Here is an 18,989-nt window from a genome sequence, read left to right as displayed (position 1 = left end):
ACACTAGAAGATGAATGGAGCCCTTGTACAGTTCACATGTCCATACATATAGCAAAAAAAGTGTGTGTGTTTTCCACATCTCCTAAACCACTAGACTAATTTTAACCACATTTAGTACACATATCCCTTACTGTCAGGTAACAATTGCTGTGGGGGTAAGAACCACCAACCTATCATAGTTCAGGAGATAAGACATCGTAAACACAGAGCTGCGTGAAAATTGCAGCACTGTGTACGGTGTTTAAATTTATTATTTCTTTTCTACAAACTCTGTTCACAACACATTTTCCTGACAGTATCCACATATGTCGCTGAATGTACCTACAAGGATATATCATTACACGACACACAGTTGAAGAGATACGGTTAATAAATACTGAGATATGTGGAAAAAAAGTGCTGCATCAAGCATGAAGTTTTAATACAATTATTCCTTACTAACTGAGACACATCTAGAATCAGGTCATCTTAATGAAACCCCTAATACCTGGCAACGATTTTGCTCACTCTCCACTGCTACACACAAACAGCTGTAGGTGAATACAATAGCCATTTGTAGCACTACGAACAGGCACTGCCACAGGGATGTCTACAAAATCGCATTGCAGGCATGCGAAGGAGCTGTGTCCTGTGTACAGAAACTGTCTGGGATCATATTTCTTGACATGGATACTGTACTTATACATGTGTAATTTATGAATATTTCTCTGTACAACTGTTTCTTAATTTCAAAGGTATTTTCACGAACGCACGGAAATCAGTATGTTGGTGCTTCGCTGCAAACGCAGTTAATTTCTTTATCTTCGTTTCTAACAGAAAATTATTGGCAAAATGAATACCTGGGCAATGCCAGGTTTTTCAGTTAGTTGAATATAATTGATGAAAGGAGTATATATAAAACTGCAGCACATGAAGCTGGCAAAAATGAATACAGATGTCCAAATAATGAGACTGACTGGAAGTGCAAAATGGCAAAGCAGGAATGGCTGGGGTGATACTAAGCCAGTACTAAGCACAAAATGGAAAGTAGAAACGTAATACGAGTATATGGAAAGGCTAAACAGGGAGAAGGAACTTGAAGGGAATCCTATGGAGAAGAAAGAGGAGACACATGAAGATGAGATGGGAGATACGATACTGAGAGAAGAATTCAAAAAAGCACAGGAAGACTTATATCGAAACAAGTTCCTCGGACTACACAACTATCTCTCACAATTCACGAGATCATTGGTATTGCCTGTCAAGATGAAGACTATTCCACTCGGAGGCCAAGACAAATGAGACGTGCGAAATATCCTCAGACTTCGAGAAAACTGTAATAATTTCTAGTCCAAAGAAGACGGGATCGGACAAGTGTGAATGTTGCTGAAGCACTGGTTTAATAAGGCATGCTTGCAGAACACTGACACGACGACTGGTAGAATCTGACCTCGGGGAGGACCAGTTTTAGTTCTGAAGAAACGTCGGAATGCGCGAGGCAGTATCGATCCTATGACTCCTCTTAGAAGATAAACTGAATATTTGCAGGTTTAGGGAAGACTTGTGGAAGTGTTGAGTGGTACTACACTCTTTGAAATAATGAAGGTAACAGTGATAAAGGTTGTGACCACTACACAGTGACCAAAAGTGCAAGCACTGGTAAGGAACTGATTCAAATAGAATAACCCAAACAGAAGTCCAATAATAGAGCCAATACAGTCATAGCACAGAGTACTATTACACGATCACCAGAGTGCAACTAGCAGAGTGAAGTGTGGAGTTGAGGCGGTGGCTTTAGTAAGTCACTGTACTTCAAAGGTGTGCCAACTGGCACAGTCTGAGCAATCAGCACACCCTTCTGTTTCGGGACAGTCTCTACAGGAAAGTAGGTGTTGTTTCTAGGTGCCGATTCTGGAATGGACGCCATCGGGTAGCAGGTGAGCCTCGACAATGTAGCTCAGTGAGGTGGAAATGGTAGGATGCTGTTTGCGTGGCCACATGTCAACCGTCCACGCTTCAAATGGTGGCCGGACGAGAGGCAGCAGCCACTGCTGCCATCAGAGACAGAAAGGCCTAGTAATGCGGTAACACGTGTGAGTTACCACATAATATACAGGGGGTGAAGGGTTATCCAAAACTTGAACAGAAACTGGATCGATTATAAGAGTTGAAGGACATCAAAGCGAATCAGTAGTTAAGAGAGAAACGAGGCAGGGTTGTAGCCAGTCCCCGATGTTATTGAACTGTACATTGAACATGCTGGGGAGGAAAATAAGGAAAAATTTGAAAAGAGAAAAGTTCATGGTAAAATATTTAAACTTTGAAGTGTACTGATGACATTGTTATTCTGTTGAGGATTTGCAGTATGAATTGGAACAGAATGGAAACTGTCTTTATAAAAAAGGCTGAAGCAAGTCAGGTGATGCTGGGAGAACTAGATTAGGAAATGAGATGCTGAAATAGTAGATTAGTTTTTGTATTTGGTCAGCAGAGTGACTGGTGGATTGTTTTGGATACTATATGATTTTTTACAAACTAGTACAATATAGAAATATTTTTAACTATGCTGCCAATAAATGACATGTTTTTTAGTCTAGTTATAAAATAAAACTGATATTTGGTCGTTTTTCATTATGCAAACAAAATTTGTTGCTTCCTCTGTTTAACTCATTTTATTCATCGTCTACAATCCAGGACACAGAAATTGTAAGTTACACATCTCTGATGAAGTTATGATCAATTGCCCTAAATTGTAAGTAAAATCACTGCACAAACATCAAATGATTCAGTCATAAGTTACCGATGTGAGTTTGGTGACACAGTATGTGGACTGTAAGTTTCTATACTTAGTGACTAACAGAAAAATGTATAATATCAAGGATGCACATATAAGAGACAATAGGTACTCAATGGCAGATTTACGTGTACTATATTTTTAAATATTTCATTTATATCCTGCAACTGATAAATAATTATGTGATAGGGTTGTCTGTAAAGCAAGGTCTTCAACAAGCTCCCACCGGCACGGAGCAAGCTAGCTTAAATCTGATAACAGCACTGTGTTCCTTGCTTCCCACACCACTATTTTTGCCAGTCTCCACCCCTCTGTGACACTCATTCTTGGCATAGTAGCCATTAACGATGGAAAGGAAAATTGATGCTCCCGCCAAGTGTGAATTGCGTTCTGTGATTAGATTTCTGTGGTTTAAGGGGCCAACTCCTACTGAAATCCACCACCAGTTGACAAATGAGTATGGAAAAAAGTGTATGAATGTAAAAAAGTGTTCATAAGTGGTGTACGTGTTTCACAGTTGGCTGTACAAACTTGCACGATGAGGCAAGCTGTGGGCGTCCATCAGTTTTGAATGAGACAATGAGGAAAGTTGAAGAAGTTCTGCCTGCGGATCAGCGTGTGACTGCGAGTTTTGAATGAGACAATGAGGAAAGTTGAAGAAGTTCTGCCTGCGGATCAGTGTGTGACTGCGAGAGATTGCTGAACTGATGGGGGATGTGTCTGAGAATACTGTGGACAAGATTTTGACGGACATTTTGAAGTATCACACGGTGTATGCCAGGTGGGTGCCACGGATACTCACTGATGAACACAAAAAGAAGTGCATCGAAAGTGCTCACAAGTTTTTGTGCCACTACCAGGAAGAGAGTGAAGAATTTCTGGATTCATTTATAATCGGACACAAGATTAGGGTTCACTACTTCATTCCAGAGACTACTGAACAATTAAAACAATGGTAGCATTCTGTTCTCCAAATGTCAAGAGGTTCTAGCAAATGCCGTCAGGGTGGAAGGTGATGGCTCAGTATTCTGGGGTATAGAATGCATTCTGCTGGTTGACTACCTGAAAAGAGGTACAACAAACAATGTGGCAAGGTACTGAAAGATACTAACAAGACTAGGCCGGGCTACACAGAACAAAAGGAGGGATTGGCTGACAAAGGGAGTTTGTTTGCACCATGACAACACCCACCTTCATGTCACGAGCACCATGACAGGTCTCATCGCCAAATTCAGATGGGAAATTGTTGACCATCCTCCGTACAGCCCTGATTTGGCTCTCAGTGACTACTATTTGTTTCCCAACTTGAAACAACACTTGGGCAGAATTAAATTATCAAGCAACAAAGAGATGAAGGCAGCTGTCCATTCCTTTTTGCACGAGTCGGCGGGAGAGTGGTATAATGCAGGTATGAAAACGCTTCTGGAGCGACTAAAATTGCATCGATTTTGATGGGGACTACATTGAAAAATAGCTAAAAGTCCAACCTTTCAGAATCTGTAACTGATTTTGCTATAAAATGATGTTTACCATGTGGAAAAGCATTGGAGACCTTAATTTTCAGACAAGAACCCATCTTTTAACCTGAAGTAATGGTGTCCATGAGTATCTGCTCTATACAATAGTTTGCATTACTATTATTTTGACATATACTATCTAAACATATAACAAATTAAAATTCTTCATCACAGTTTTCATCTATATGTTTCAGGTTAATCTTAGGAACTACTGTAGGGATTTTGATGCGGTTTCACTAATAGATAAACTGGTTTACAAGGAAGGTCTGGGCATATAATGTATTACGACTACATAACGACAAATGTATAATTTCTGTGTTGTTGTCAGTTCCATATTTATGCAGCATTTGGAGCAGATCTCATGGCAACAATAAGTCACTAGCTTCTCAGCTAGAGAGGAGGCAGTAAGTGATGAGAAAAGGAGTAAAGTAAGCAGGCAACACAACTCCAGAGAGCAGCAAAGTTTGATTAGAATTGATGTTGGGCCTGGAGGGCTAGTGGTAAAGGGTGCGCATTAAAATCAAAAAGTGACAGTATTGAATCTTGGTCAGACCACTGCTTTTTTCAGTTTGTCTTTTAACCTATCAGTTATCTCTTAATGATGTGGAGGTTCACCAGTAATGGCAGTGGTTTGGATTTCACACTGAGTTGTACAGTACGTCCTCTTTGCCCAGTTGAATAACTGGGGAAGGTTAGGGACACGCATGTTGCCAAAGTGGTATCCAACTGTAAGACTTGCCCTGGGCCATTGAGCCGCATGAAATTATTACTACCAGAATATATACATATTATAAAATCTCCAGTTGTGTTTTTCTGTCTCTTTGTGAAGACCAATTTCAGGAACTGTCGATTTTGATGTGGTTTTCACTAATAAACTGAATTCTTGAGGAAGCTTTGCATATATAATCTATCAATATTTTCTGTAAATTGGCTGAACTGTTGTTGTCGTGGTCTTCAGTCCAGAGACTGGTTTGATGCAGCTCTCGATGCTACTCTATCCTGTGCAAACTTCTTCATCTCCAAGTACCTACTGCAACCCACGTCCTTCTCAATCTGCTTAGTGTATTCATCTCTTGGTCTCCCTCTGCAGTTTTTACCCTCCACACTGCCTTCCAATACTAAATTGGTGATCCCTTGATGCCTCAAAACATGTCCCACCAAGTGGTCCTTCTTCTTGTCAAGATGTGCCACAAACTCCTCTTCTCCCCAATTCTATTCAATACCTCCTCATTAGTTACATGATCTACCCATCCAATCTTCAGCATTCTTGTGTAGCACCACATTCCGAAAGCTTCCATTCTCTTCTCCTCTAAACTATTTATTGCCCATGTTTCACTACCATACAAATACTTTCAGAAAGGACTTCCTGACATTTAAATCTATACTCAAAGTTAAGAAGTTTCTTTTCTTCAGAAACGCTTTCCTTGCCATTGGCAGTCTACATTTTATATTCTCTCTACACCGACCATAATCAGTTATTTTGCTCCCCAAGTAGCAAAACTCATCTACTACTTCAAGTGTCTCATTTCCTAATCCAATTCTCTCAACATCATCCGATTTAATTCGACTGAATTCCATTATCCACATTTTGTTTTTGTTAATGTTATCTTATATCCTCCTTTCAAGTCACTATCCTGTTCGCTCAACTGCTCTTCCAGATCCTTTCTGTCTCTGACAGAATTACAATGTCATCAGCAAAACCTCAAAGTTTTTTATTTCTTCTCCATGGGTTTTAATTCCTACTCTGAATTTTTCTTATGTTTGCTTTACTGCTTGCTCAATATACAGATTGAACAATATTGGGGATAGATTGCAACCCTGTCTCACTCCCTTCCCAACCACTGCTTCCCTTTCATGCCCCTTGACTCTTATAACTGCCATCCGGTTTCAGTACAAATTGTAAATAGCCTTTTGCTCCCTGTATTTTACCCATGCCACCTTCAGAATTTGAAAGAGAGTATTCCAGTCAACATTGTCAAAAGCTTTCTCTGAGTCTACAAATGGCGACTGCGAAGAATTAAATTCCTCTGTCTTGTTTCTCCATCTGTATGTGGAGGTTAATCTCAGGAATATCTGCAAGGATTTTGATACAGTTTTCATTAATAGATAGAACGATTCATGAAGAAAATTTGTGTACACTTTATTACCACTACACCAGACAAGTCTTCCAGCCGTAGAAACGTAGTGTTAAACATGCTACACGTTTTGTTAATACATAGGTGAACTAAATACGGTCACTTGACCACAAATGGCTATCTATAAATAAACACACCTCACAGGAACTTTCAGTGGTTTCGTGATTCTGTTCTGTAGATAGACTAAGGCCGTGCAGCTCTGTATACAGAAAATATTTTGGGCATCTTCCAACGAAGTATTGGAATCGTTTTACTGACTCGATAGTTCCTCGCCTCCAAGACTGTTACTGTCGATGATATAAGGAATAAAACTACATATAATCAAACAACCCTCAATCAAGTACAGACTCATCAAAACTTTTTAACAAACTGTAACACGGTGGATGATGCAGATGACAGAAATCTGACGGCACACTCGTGTTCTATGCTCTGAGACCAGAGAATTTAATCCAAATACAGTAGAGATAACTGGATTTATGAAGCATATTCAATTCATTCATTCATAAATTTTATCTCAGATACGTGGCACAGCAATTAAACAACCCAGAGGAACAGTCCGAAGCATGCTGTACACCCACCAGGGTAGGCATTGATGTCAATAATGGCGATGCGGCCACTGCAGTTCTCGACGACCACGTCCACACCAAGGAGCGCCAGACCGAGCTTGGAGCGTAGTGCGTTGACGACCGCCCGGAGTCTCTCGGGGTCTGGGGGCGGTGGCTGGGGAACTGTTGCCGCATCCTCTGGATCCAGCACAGAGAGCGCCGACTGCGAATCTGCCTTCGACACGTCGTGGCTGTCGTAAAAAATCGTGTCTCGATCTGTGAAACACACGTGAAGAAATTTTTGTGAAATGTTGCCTTGACCAATCTCTGATCTTTCTTTCTTCCTTTTTCGTGTGCAAATGCTGAAACTTAAAATCTGTTCAAAAGTTTTTGAAACTGTTTAAAAAGTCACATAACATTAGTGTCAAGAATTTAATTGTAAAATCTGCTGAAGTATCTATTCCTTTCACAATTGTAGATTGTATGAAAAGACACAGAAAATATTTTACTCCACCTATAAAACATTGACCTCTACCTGCTGTTGTCTTCATTTTTCTTGAAAATGCAACAAGAATGTTGGAGTATCTGCCTTTAGGTATATTTTTATTACATAGTGTAAATAGTTACTTGACTGATTTTACAGATTCTATAATTATTCTTTGGCAGCTCTTTTTATCTATTGACAGTCTGAAGATGCAGCAGAGGGATGGAGAGATAGGGCGAAGGGTTCGTTGGGACAATATCTTATGGATACATTAAGTTTGAGTAATTTGAATCTTTTTACTGGTGCAGCTGTGCTAGTGTAGGGGGTAAAAATCGAAATCTTCGTAGAGTGAAACCAATGCATGAATACAGTAATCAGGTTGAAATGGATGTCAGTTGCAGTAGTCATTTAGAGATGAAGAGGCTTGAACAGGATAAACTAGTATGTAGAGCTGCATCAGACCAGGCTTTGGACCAAATACAATAACAACAACAACAGCACTAAGTCCAAAGTTTAAAGCAGCGCAAAAACAGCAAAGATGGCGCATCTCACCACACGGGTAGAAGTTCTTGAGGGATGGCCTCTCGACGATGTGCTGTCTGTCTCCCACCACATATATCTTGTACAGGATGGCGTTGTGATTGATGAAGCTCTGAGCCACACACGGAGGCTGACAGTCACGTACTCCACGCTCGTTAAAGATGAGGCACATCTTGAAAAGGAAAGAAACTTGTGTTTGCAGGATGGACTGGAATATTCTTAACACAAGATTCGGAGGACTCCAAATTCCTTTATTGCTCAAAAGTCAAGGTTGAGTAAATTCATTTTTTTGCATCAGAAATTAGCAAATTAATATAGAAAATAGATTTCCTGAATGAGTTTGCTACCATTGTGGATATATTGTGAATAAAACCTTCTAGTTCACTTAATATACTTCTTTATTTAATACATGATTTTAGCTAATATCATCATCAGATTTGTAATTAAAATTAAAGGAACATAAGAGTGGGAGGTGTTTGTTATACAATATCAAGCTGCAAAAGATCAAAAATTAAAACTTAAAAACTTTTAAAAAGTACACTCACAAAAATGTAGAACTTGTAAAACAATGCTCAGTGTTAGTATCAACAAAATGTACATCTAAGTGGGATGTCAACTGTCAACTCAGCTCTCAATGTTTACAAAGATACAAGTGTTACACGAGGTATGCACTAATGTTGGGGATGATGGCAGCAGCCAAAACAATGTAATAAATAAAGAAATATATTAAAAACTACTCACAAAGAGTGGCAAGTGTGGCATCATCTTTGTACTCATTTTCCTGTTTTAACAGCTCTGAGCTTCTGCTTAGGATTTCATTTGCAACTATTTCAATTTGAAAAAGCATGTTTTTGCAGTCTGTTTTGCTTTATAAAATTATCTTTTGGAGACAGCCAGCTAAAATTAATGCAGTTCAGTCTGAAAAAATTGGGAATAGTAATATCGTGTAAAGAATCAATATCAAATTCATTGATTATGGATTATGTTCTGAAGGCTGTGACTGTCAATTATAATTATATGTTGTTTCATTATACTGTGTAAAGTAAATGACTGAGATTCAAGTTAGACTGCTTGGACTTACTTCACTGTACAGTTATTCCTCGTTGGTATTAGCAGTTATAAAACAAAAGTCCAATTACAGTCATTTGTATTATGTAAAATAATAAGACATGATGGAAATAATTTACATTTATAACTGCCTCCTCATCTAGCTTTCAGACTGGAGTTCTACATACAATAGGCACAGTTTGGTTAAATGTACAGTGAATAATAGCACCCTTCAGGTGTAAGTACATGGCAGCAAAGGACAAAAATGGGAACTAGAGAGCACTTACAATGCAGTACCCCACTATGAACGAAAAATGTGGAGTTTCAATAATGTGATTAAAACCAGCAGAATAAGGATTCTTGGGGTAAAAATCATAAAGTAATTGCTGTGGCTTGCCTCCTCATCTAGCATTCAGACTGGAGTTCTACATACAATAGGCACAGTTTGGTTAAATGTACAGTGAATAATAGCACCCTTCAGGTGTAAGTACATGGCAGCAAAGGACAAAAATGGGAACTAGAGAGCACTTACAATGCAGTACCCCACTATGAACGAAAAATGTGGAGTTTCAATAATGTGATTAAAACCAGCAGAATAAGGATTCTTGGGGTAAAAATCATAAAGTAATTGCTGTGGCTTTGATACTGAACAACTGCAGTGGAAATAGACTGAAAATGATGTAGCATGTCCATCTGTTGCCACTGTCAAGCAGGCACACTGTTCCATTCTGCTGTAATTTGATCACTTTATTGAAACTACACATATGCACTTATATGAAAAATAAGGAAAGATCATACAACTATTATTTTGAGAAGCATGACTCTGTGAGTACTGCATGTGTTAACACACGGTGTTTCAAGCAAGTCTTACAAGGAAACATCACCAAGCTGACCTCATATTTTAAGGAGAAAAAAAAAAGCATATCTGTAAGATGGCAGCCCCAGCAATTGATACCATGTGAAAATTCGAGCCATAATTCTGATAGTATGCATTTATGGCTTTCTGAAAGTACAGCTCCTAATTTTTCTAAACACTGGGAAACCCAAGATGGAATAACAACAATATTATGGAAAGGATTTGCTGCACACACCATATAGAGGAGACACTGAGTTGCTGACAGGCAGAAAAAAAAGACTGCTAAACATTTCTCTTTTCAGCCACAAGGCCTTCTTCTAAAGTAGAAAACACACAAACACAACTCACACATGAGACCACTGTCTCTTTCTGCTGAGGCCGCTCAGCAACCACAGATAGTGGTCATATGTGTATGAGCTGTGTTTGTGAGAATGTGGGGTGTTTTCTACTTTATAAGAAGGCCCTGTGGCCAAAAGCAGCCTTTTTGTTGTGACTGTCTCCAGTTCAAGGTATCCTCTATATGGGGAGTAGCACTCCATCCTTTCCATTATACTGTAGATTTTAAACTTCCACGTGCACTGAGTGAAGCTCCCTACAGCCTGAGTGAGAAGTACTGCACACCAAAATCACAACCGGAGCCCTCCCGTTCATGTGATGTTGAAGGTGAGGAAAGAGGAGGAGACGTTTTCTGCCCAATACATTTGGAAATCTTGTTTGAGAGCACATGTCACTCTATGCAAAAAAAAAAAAAAAAAAAAAAAAAAAAAAAAAAAAAAAAAAAAAAAAAAAAAAAAATTATATATATATATTATATGCGTGTGTGTGTGTGTGTGTGTGCGCGTGCGAGTGTAATCGTCCTTTTTTCCCCCTAAGGTAAGTCTTTCCGCTCCCGGGATTGGAATGACTCCTTACCCTCTCCCTTAAAACCCACATCCTTTCGTCTTTCCCTCTCCTTCCCTCTTTCCTGATGAGGCAACAGTTTGTTGCGAAAGCTTGAATTTTGTGTGTATGTTTGCGTTTGTTTGTGTGTCTGTCGACCTGCCAGCACTTTCATTTGGTAAGTCACATCATCTTTGATTTTATATATATATATATATATATATATATATATATATATATATATATATATATATAAAAAAAACAAAGATGAGGTGACTTACCGAACGAAAGCGCTGGCAGGTCGATAGACACACAAACATACACACAAAATTCAAGCTTTCACAACAAACTGTTGCCTCATCAGGAAAGAGGGAAGGAGAGGGAAAGACGAAAGGAAGTGGATTTTAAGGGAGAGGGTAAGGAGTCATTCCAATCCCGGGAGTGGAAAGACTTACCTTAGGGGGAAAAAAGGACAGGTATACACTCGCGCACACACACATATCCATCCACACATCCAGACACAAGCAGACATATTTAAAGACAAAGAGTTTGGGCAGAGATGTCAGTCGAGGCGGAAGTGTAGAGGCAAAGAAGTTGTTGAAAGACAGGTGAGGTATGAGTGGCGGCAACTTGAAACTAGCGGAGATTGAGGCCTGGCGGATAACAAGAAGAGAGGATATACTGAAGGGCAAGTTCCCATCTCCGGAGTTCGGATAGGTTGGTGTTGGTGGGAAGTATCCAGATAACCCGGACGGTGTAACACTGTGCAAAGATGTGCTGGCTGTGCACCAAGGCATGTTTAGCCACAGGGTGATCCTCATTACCAACAAACACTGTCTGCCTGTGTCAATTCATGCGAATGGACAGTTTGTTGCTGGTCATTCCCACATAGAATGCATCACAGTGTAGGCAGGTCAGTTGGTAAATCACGTGGTGTGTATGTTTGTGTTTGTTTGTGTGTCTATCGACCTGCCAGCGCTTTCGTTCGGTAAGTCACCTCATCTTTGTTTTTATATATAATTTTTCCCACGTGATATATATACTAAGCACCATGACTACATAATATGCCACCTCATGTACATATATTTTCAATGAGGCTCCAGCAGTCAGTTCAGCTTTGTGGATCGGTGCGGCTTGCTCTACGGAAGTTCACCTGCCATTCTGGAGTCTGAAGATGATCCTTATGGACTGAAACCGGTCTCTCCGATTAAAAGAAATTTGCGATCAAGACTGTTTTATAATTATCATATTAATATAAGATCGCTGATAATGTCTTTTTTTAAAAAAATTATCATTATAACAGTATTCTTGTATTGATATTCTGCAGTTATATTTAAGCCTCTAAATCAAAATGAAAAACCTAAGCGACTGTAGAATCATTATGAAATGAAATTAATGATTTTCTATTTAAAATTTAATCATGCCAATCATGTTGAAAAATAGTAGATCTCCTGCAAATGTACTTCACTTTAACAGTCATACCTTTAAAACCAGAAGAAAATAATGCACAAGAGTGGTGTTAATAACTGAATAGTGCTACACTACTACTTTAATGACAACTAATTTGTTTCACTCATTTACACTGCTTTTTTTTAATCAAACATAAAAATGTGCAATGCAGAGAGGTCCTTGGCAGCAACAACAGGTTAGAAACTGTGCACTCTGATACAATGAACAAAGCATGTTAACAATGTGAAAAAATTAATTCATAAACCTCTTACTCAGTCCACCGATTCCATATAAAGTCCCGATGTCATTGCTGTCATTAGTTCCTTCCCTTTCTTTTGCTTTCTCTCTTCTCTACCTTCAATTTACATAGTATGTATCACATCTGCGAATTCCGCGTGGTGTATGTTGTTTCGAACATGTCCGAAAGAAGACATCACACGTTCATATAATCTTTCTTCTGAGACTTACTTTTTCTTGGGATTTTTCAATCAATCTAAGTTCTCTGCAGATGTCCAACTTTAAATTTCTCAACATGAACATTTCGAGACAGGACAGTTTAAAATAATGATCACCAACCTGTATCATGCCTATTTCTGCACAACACATTACATTTCTGTGGGTGAACTGACAGTCTTCTGCAGGTATTTTCACGTTCCAATACAGCTTTCTGGTGTTGCAGCATTATTTGATAACAGATTCACAGAGCTGACATAGCTATGCACCAAATCATTTGCATACACTGATTAGCTAGAATTTTATAACCATCTACTTAATGGTGTGTTTACCCACCTGTAGCACGGAATAAAGTGTGGGTTCCGTGTGGCATGGTTTTGACAACTCCTCAAAATGTTTCCACATGTATGTGGCATCAGATGTCTACACACAGACCACGCAATTCCTGTAAATTATGGGGCGGTGGTTTTTGAACTCAGAGCTGGCACCCGACAGCATACCAGATGTGTTAACCAGTTTCGGAACAGGCAATTTTTGTGGCCAAAAAACATCAACATAGCTCACCACCATCTTCCTCTATGCACTGCAGAACAATTCTGGCCTTGTGACACAGATAGTTATCCTGCTGGAAGATGCCATAGTGACCAGGAAAGACATCAAGCACGAAGAGATGCAGGTGATCCGAAATAATTTTCACAAAGTGTACAACTGTCTTAGTGCCTTTGATTAGTATCACAGGTGCTCCTAAAGCCAATGTGAATTTTTTCCATAGCATAATACTGCCTCAAGTGGCCAGTGACTACGGCATGGTGCGCGTTTTGAGCATTCATTCACATGGACAGTGGTGTATCCGGACATAACCATTGACCTGGTGAAAAGGAAATATGATTCAACAAACAGGAAACAAATTTCCATTGATCCATCATCCAATCTCTTTGACCCAGGACCCACTGCAATTGTAATTGTTAATGTCATTCAGTCAACATGGGAAAATGTAGACATTGTCTCTGCAGAGCCTCATGTTCAACAATATATGTTGAATGGTCTGCTTCATAAAACTCATGCTTGTATGAGCATAATGTTCTGCTGTCAGAACTACCATAGACTGCTTCCCATCCTCCACCTTCACATTCAGTGATGAAATGTGGATGTCCAACATCTCGTGATTAGGGCTGCACGACCTGAATTAACAGATTTTGAATGTGGAATGGCAGTTGTAGCTAGATGCACGGGACATTCCATTTCAGAAATTGGTAGAGAATCCAATATTCTAAGATCCACAGTGCCAAGAATATGCCTAGAAAACCGAATTTCAGGCTATACCTCTCACCAAGGAGAACACAGTGGTCAACTGCCTTCACACTACAACTGAGAGCAGTGGCATTTGCGTCGAGTTGTTAGTATTAACAGACAAGCAATATGGCGTGAAATAACCACAAGAATCAATAGGGACATGCGAGGAACATATATGTTAGGACACTGTGGCGAAAACGACCGTCGCAATGCCTCTGCTAACAGCATGGTGTCGCATGGAGTGCCCATCCTGGACTCATGACCATATTAGTTGGATCCTAGATGACTGGAAAACCATGGCCAGGTCAGATGAGTCCCGATTTCAGTTGTTAAGAGCTGATGGTAGGATTCAAGTGTGGTTTAAAACCCCGTAAAGCCATGGACCCAAGTTATCAAGAAGACATAGTGCAAGCTGGTGGTGACTCCATAATGGTATGGGCTGTATTTACATGGAATGGACTGGGTCCTCTGGTATAAGTGAGTTTATTATTGACTGGAAATATTTATGTTCATCTATCATATTCCCAAACAACTATGGAATTTTTATAGATGACAATGTACCTTGTCACTGAGCCAGAACTGTTCGTGATTGGTTTGAAGAACATTTGGAACAATTTGAGAGAATAATTTGGCCTCCCAGATCACCCAATGCGCTTCCCATCAAACACTTATGGGACATAATTGAGAGGTCAGTTCGTACACAAAACCCTGCACTGGTAACGCTTTTGCAATTATGTACAGTTAAAAAAAAAGGCACCGTGGCCCAATATTTCTGCAGGGGACTTCCAACGACTTGTTAAGTCCGCGCCGTATTGAGTTGCTGCACTATGCTAGGCAGAAGAAGATCTGACATAATATTAGAGGGTATTCCATGACTTTTGTTCCTCAGTGTATACACCACTGAAAACGTGATCACCATGAGTTGCAGAGGAGCCTGAAGATGGTGGATTGTATCACTGATCAGGTCACAATACATAGAAAATTGGTACATACAGCTGAGGGTATTTTTATTAGTGCACACTTTCCAGAAATGTCAAAACAGTAGCACATGTAAAGCTCACCAGCATCACTGTTTAAGAGAAGCTCCTTCCCAGGTATCAGGTCATAACAATCTGCACTTTGCCAAAGTTGTTTACATCAATGGACTTATCCATTTGCAGCTCACATTTTCACTAGAATGAGTCCCATTCTTCTTCGCTCTACTTATATATTTTCCGTGCCATTTCAGGAGCACATGAAGATAGAGGGGTAAAATTAACATGTGCTTGAAATGGCATGGGGTTTTATTGAAGCCACAACAAAATGTACAAAATGACCATTAGCTTCATATGATACAAAAACAATAATAAGCATAACAATTCGTGTTCTTTATAACAAATGCTCAACATGTCTATCATTCATTCATCAACAATACCTACAGTTGAGGGACAATGCGAACAGGACTGTACAGCATGTCAGCAGATAGGGTGAGAAATTGCTGTCAGATATTGTCTTTCAGCATCTCCAATCAGGTCGGATGATGTGGTAGACTTGTGCCTTGAGGCAACCTCATCACCACTAATCACACAGATTGAGATCTGGGAACCTGGAAGGCCAAGCATGACAGAAGTCGCAGCTCAGCACGCAATCCTCACCTGACAATACGCATAAGAGATCTTTCACATGTGTAGCAATGTGGGATGAAGCGCCATCCTGCATAAAAGCTTTCCCTTCCAGCATGAGTTTATCAGCCAGGCTAGGGATGTCATCATCCTGTAATGTACTGGTATAGCTCGCATGCATCATACTGAATTTTATACAAGATTCTCATGTGATGTCATTAACATGTTGCTGTTCAGCACCACCTGTTGAGCAGTTTTTGCTCTAATTTTTTGTTTCAATTAAACCCCACATCCTTTCACACATGTGTGTCAAGTTATACCTCTCTACATAAATTATTCCCTGAGATACAGAGTCCAGAACGCAAGTTGTGGATGGATGAAGCTAGTTTCCCATCTGACGATTTCTTCTATCTGCTAGGACAACTCGAATTCAATCAAAAAGCTGATCTGTAGTTACACAATACCATATTTAAAAAATTACTGAAAATACTTTCTATGCTGACTGCAAGTTATACACAAATAAAGATCAAGTTTTTAATTGAGATATACAGTAGTATAATACAAAAAGTGAGAAGCCTGAAAGCACCCTGTGAGAGGGGTAAATGTTTACTCAACACCAACAATTATTAATATAGTCCTGGCAATTTTAAATAGCTATGCTACTTAGTTGTTCTTATTTCTGAGGTCCCCCCCCCAGCTATGATTTTGAAAATATACCTCCATGTATCCAGCTGAAGTGTGACTATGGCTTTTCTACACAATATATCAATGACTTATCCAATCTTCTTCACCAAGGGATTTCAGTGAAGGTTTTGAGATAATTTGGTTGCAGGTAGGGCAGGTCCCAGATCTTCGCTTGCAACACCAGGTGAAGAGATGTGTAAGTCACTTGTCAAAATATTGCATACAAAAATGCTAAAATCAATCTTACTGTACATTTGACAGTACAGCAAGCTTTAATTACCTGGGTGTGGATTATCCATACATAGTTTGGTGCATTTTTGAAAGAAATAAAAAAATGAAGCTGGAAGTATTCTGATATAATTAGAACAAATATTTTCATTCAGAATACAAGTATATGATTGTGAATATATAGATGATGAAACCACCCGAAACTGGTTATATAGCTACGCCCAGGAATCAGGGTTTGAGCAGTCATGTGACGCAGACACAGTGAATGCAGTGTGCCCAGGAGAAAAAGAGAGCAAAGAAGAGTAATTGAGGAACCCATTACCATGCACTCTGAGCCACTGAAATGTGTCGATCAGTTATCTGAGTATGTGAGGCAAAATCTGTTAGATTAAATGTGTATTTTGACTCTCCAGCAAATGAGAGCTATTATGGATGGGAAATATTGAAAAATTATTTTCTGAAAGCAAGTGATATGAACTACAATTTATTTTAAGTGCAACTTTGTAATTTTACAGCAAGTAACACATAAATAATGCTGTGGGTTTTCAAATGTGACATGTAGTATGTTTTGTAAATACAGAAAATAGCAATTTCTGGTAAAAATGTGTATTCTGAATTATGCATACAGTCTCAGATCCACATTAACCCAGATAATAGGGACCTTGCTATAAATCTACAATATGATCATCTTTGTTTTAGACTAATGGTTCCACTCACTCCCTGCAAACACAAACATGCACATGCATACACTTGTAAAACACACACACACACACACACACACACACACACACACACACACACACACACACAAACATCATTTATATATATTTCAAAACAACTAACCTTGTGAGCTCTGCTTGATCCATGGGCAACAGAAGGCTTGCACACTGTAACAGGAAGTTCAATGTCTACTGAAAACCACACTAATGTTTTGAAAGTAAATCACTACAAGTTGAGATTCTCATTATACATCCACAGATGCAATTTATGGATTTTCTTTTCTTATGGGACTATACAAATTTATTTATTTCAAAGCAACAACAGCAACCAAATATTAACAACACTTGCAACAAAACAGGTGTGTGTACACACTGGTCACTTTAATGGGAAAAACTGAATAAGAGCTAATAGACAGATAATTTTAAAACCAGTGCTGAATCTCAGGTTTCATTATATTAAAACATCCCCTCCAAAGGAAAAAACAAGGACACAAATGAGAGCTATTATGGATGGGAAATATTGAAAAATTATTTTCTGAAAGCAAGTGATATGAACTACAATTTATTTCAAGTGGAACACAACTTGGGCTTCAGCATTTCAGTACCGCTCACACTAAGTTCTCGCCAGTCATACGATGTTAATTTAGGCTGGTCTCTTCTCCCTTGGTTTCTGGATTCTCTTAAGCCTATTTTACGCGGCACGTGCGACAGAACAAGAAAGTCGTCGTCTACTGCAGCGCTCCACATGACAGATTGTCCGGCTACAAGAAAATCTCTACACAGTATGTGCCAGTCTAATCGTCTGCTTCACATGTCTACTGTGTTTGTTGTCAACTTGCAACATGTGAATAGACAGTTTAAATTCACTTTTTTATATTATCAAGTGTTTTATGTCCTTTTGTAATGATTAATGTATATATCTGTATTTTAGACTGACACGGTGATGCTGTATTACTTGTTTTCATCCAGTTTAGGTGAAAGTAAATTGCCCATATGTGTAAACGAACTCATTATAAAAGCTGGAAATTATGGATAAAGCAATATAAATGTTGCTCTTCTGTTGACGCTGTTAATTTACTCATTGAAGACAAGTTTTCCTTTAATGAGAAGACACATAGTGGCTCACCTCTGCTTACATTGTGAATGTATGTACAAGTGAACAAGAATAAATTTTTTAAGAGTAGTTCCAGATTGACCCAGATTGCTGAATTACATTCATTTCATTGCATAACTGTCTTATCATTTAAATTACAATGAGTGTTTACAGCAGCTCTTTCACCAGTTAACTATTTATGAGACGAACAAATTACAACATTTCACTGAGCAGGAGACACTATTCAAAAGAACTTCATGTGATTATCAGTTGGGCTCCCCACTTGGTTGTCTGTGAATCCACAAAGCACTTTCATACAGGTGAGAATGAGATCCACCCTATTCTGTTTAAACATGATCGTACACATGAATATTGTGCAAGCAGTCACGTCCACAGACCGAGTGGTTCTATGCGCTTCAGTCTGGAACTGCACGACCGCTATGGTCACAGGTACGAATCCTGCCTCGGGCATGGATGTGTGTGATGTCCTTAGGTTAGTTAGGTTTAAGTAGTTCTAAGTCCTAGGGGACTGATGACCTCAGGTGTTAAGTCCCATAGTGCTCAGAGCCATTTGAACCACGTCCGCAGAGTAGAGGCCGGCAAAACACGTGCATTGTGGGTAATTTTTCAAGCTCACATGTCCTCTGGAGAACAGGCTTTGCAGTCCAGACTTTCCTTCTCCCTTTTCTACTT

At 39.2% G+C, this 18,989-nt stretch overlaps 1 protein-coding gene across 1 annotated transcript in view; it reads right to left on the bottom strand.

Moving 5' to 3' along the window:
- The window catches only part of LOC124550913 (inositol-tetrakisphosphate 1-kinase-like), a 100,875-nt gene that overhangs the window by 14,945 nt on the left and 66,941 nt on the right, over positions 1-18,989 (bottom strand). The window contains exons 6-8 of the mRNA XM_047125706.1: positions 17,328-17,371; positions 8,007-8,166; positions 7,004-7,246 (exon numbers count right to left, since the gene is read on the bottom strand). Of these exons, the coding sequence (XP_046981662.1) occupies positions 7,004-7,246; positions 8,007-8,166; positions 17,328-17,371 (447 nt within the window). The remainder of the gene's footprint in view (positions 1-7,003; positions 7,247-8,006; positions 8,167-17,327; positions 17,372-18,989) is intronic.

This window comes from Schistocerca americana, chromosome 9 (genome assembly GCF_021461395.2).
Source record: "Schistocerca americana isolate TAMUIC-IGC-003095 chromosome 9, iqSchAmer2.1, whole genome shotgun sequence".
Lineage (NCBI taxonomy): Eukaryota > Metazoa > Arthropoda > Insecta > Orthoptera > Acrididae > Schistocerca > Schistocerca americana.
This window is presented reverse-complemented; position numbering and strand designations above follow the sequence as displayed.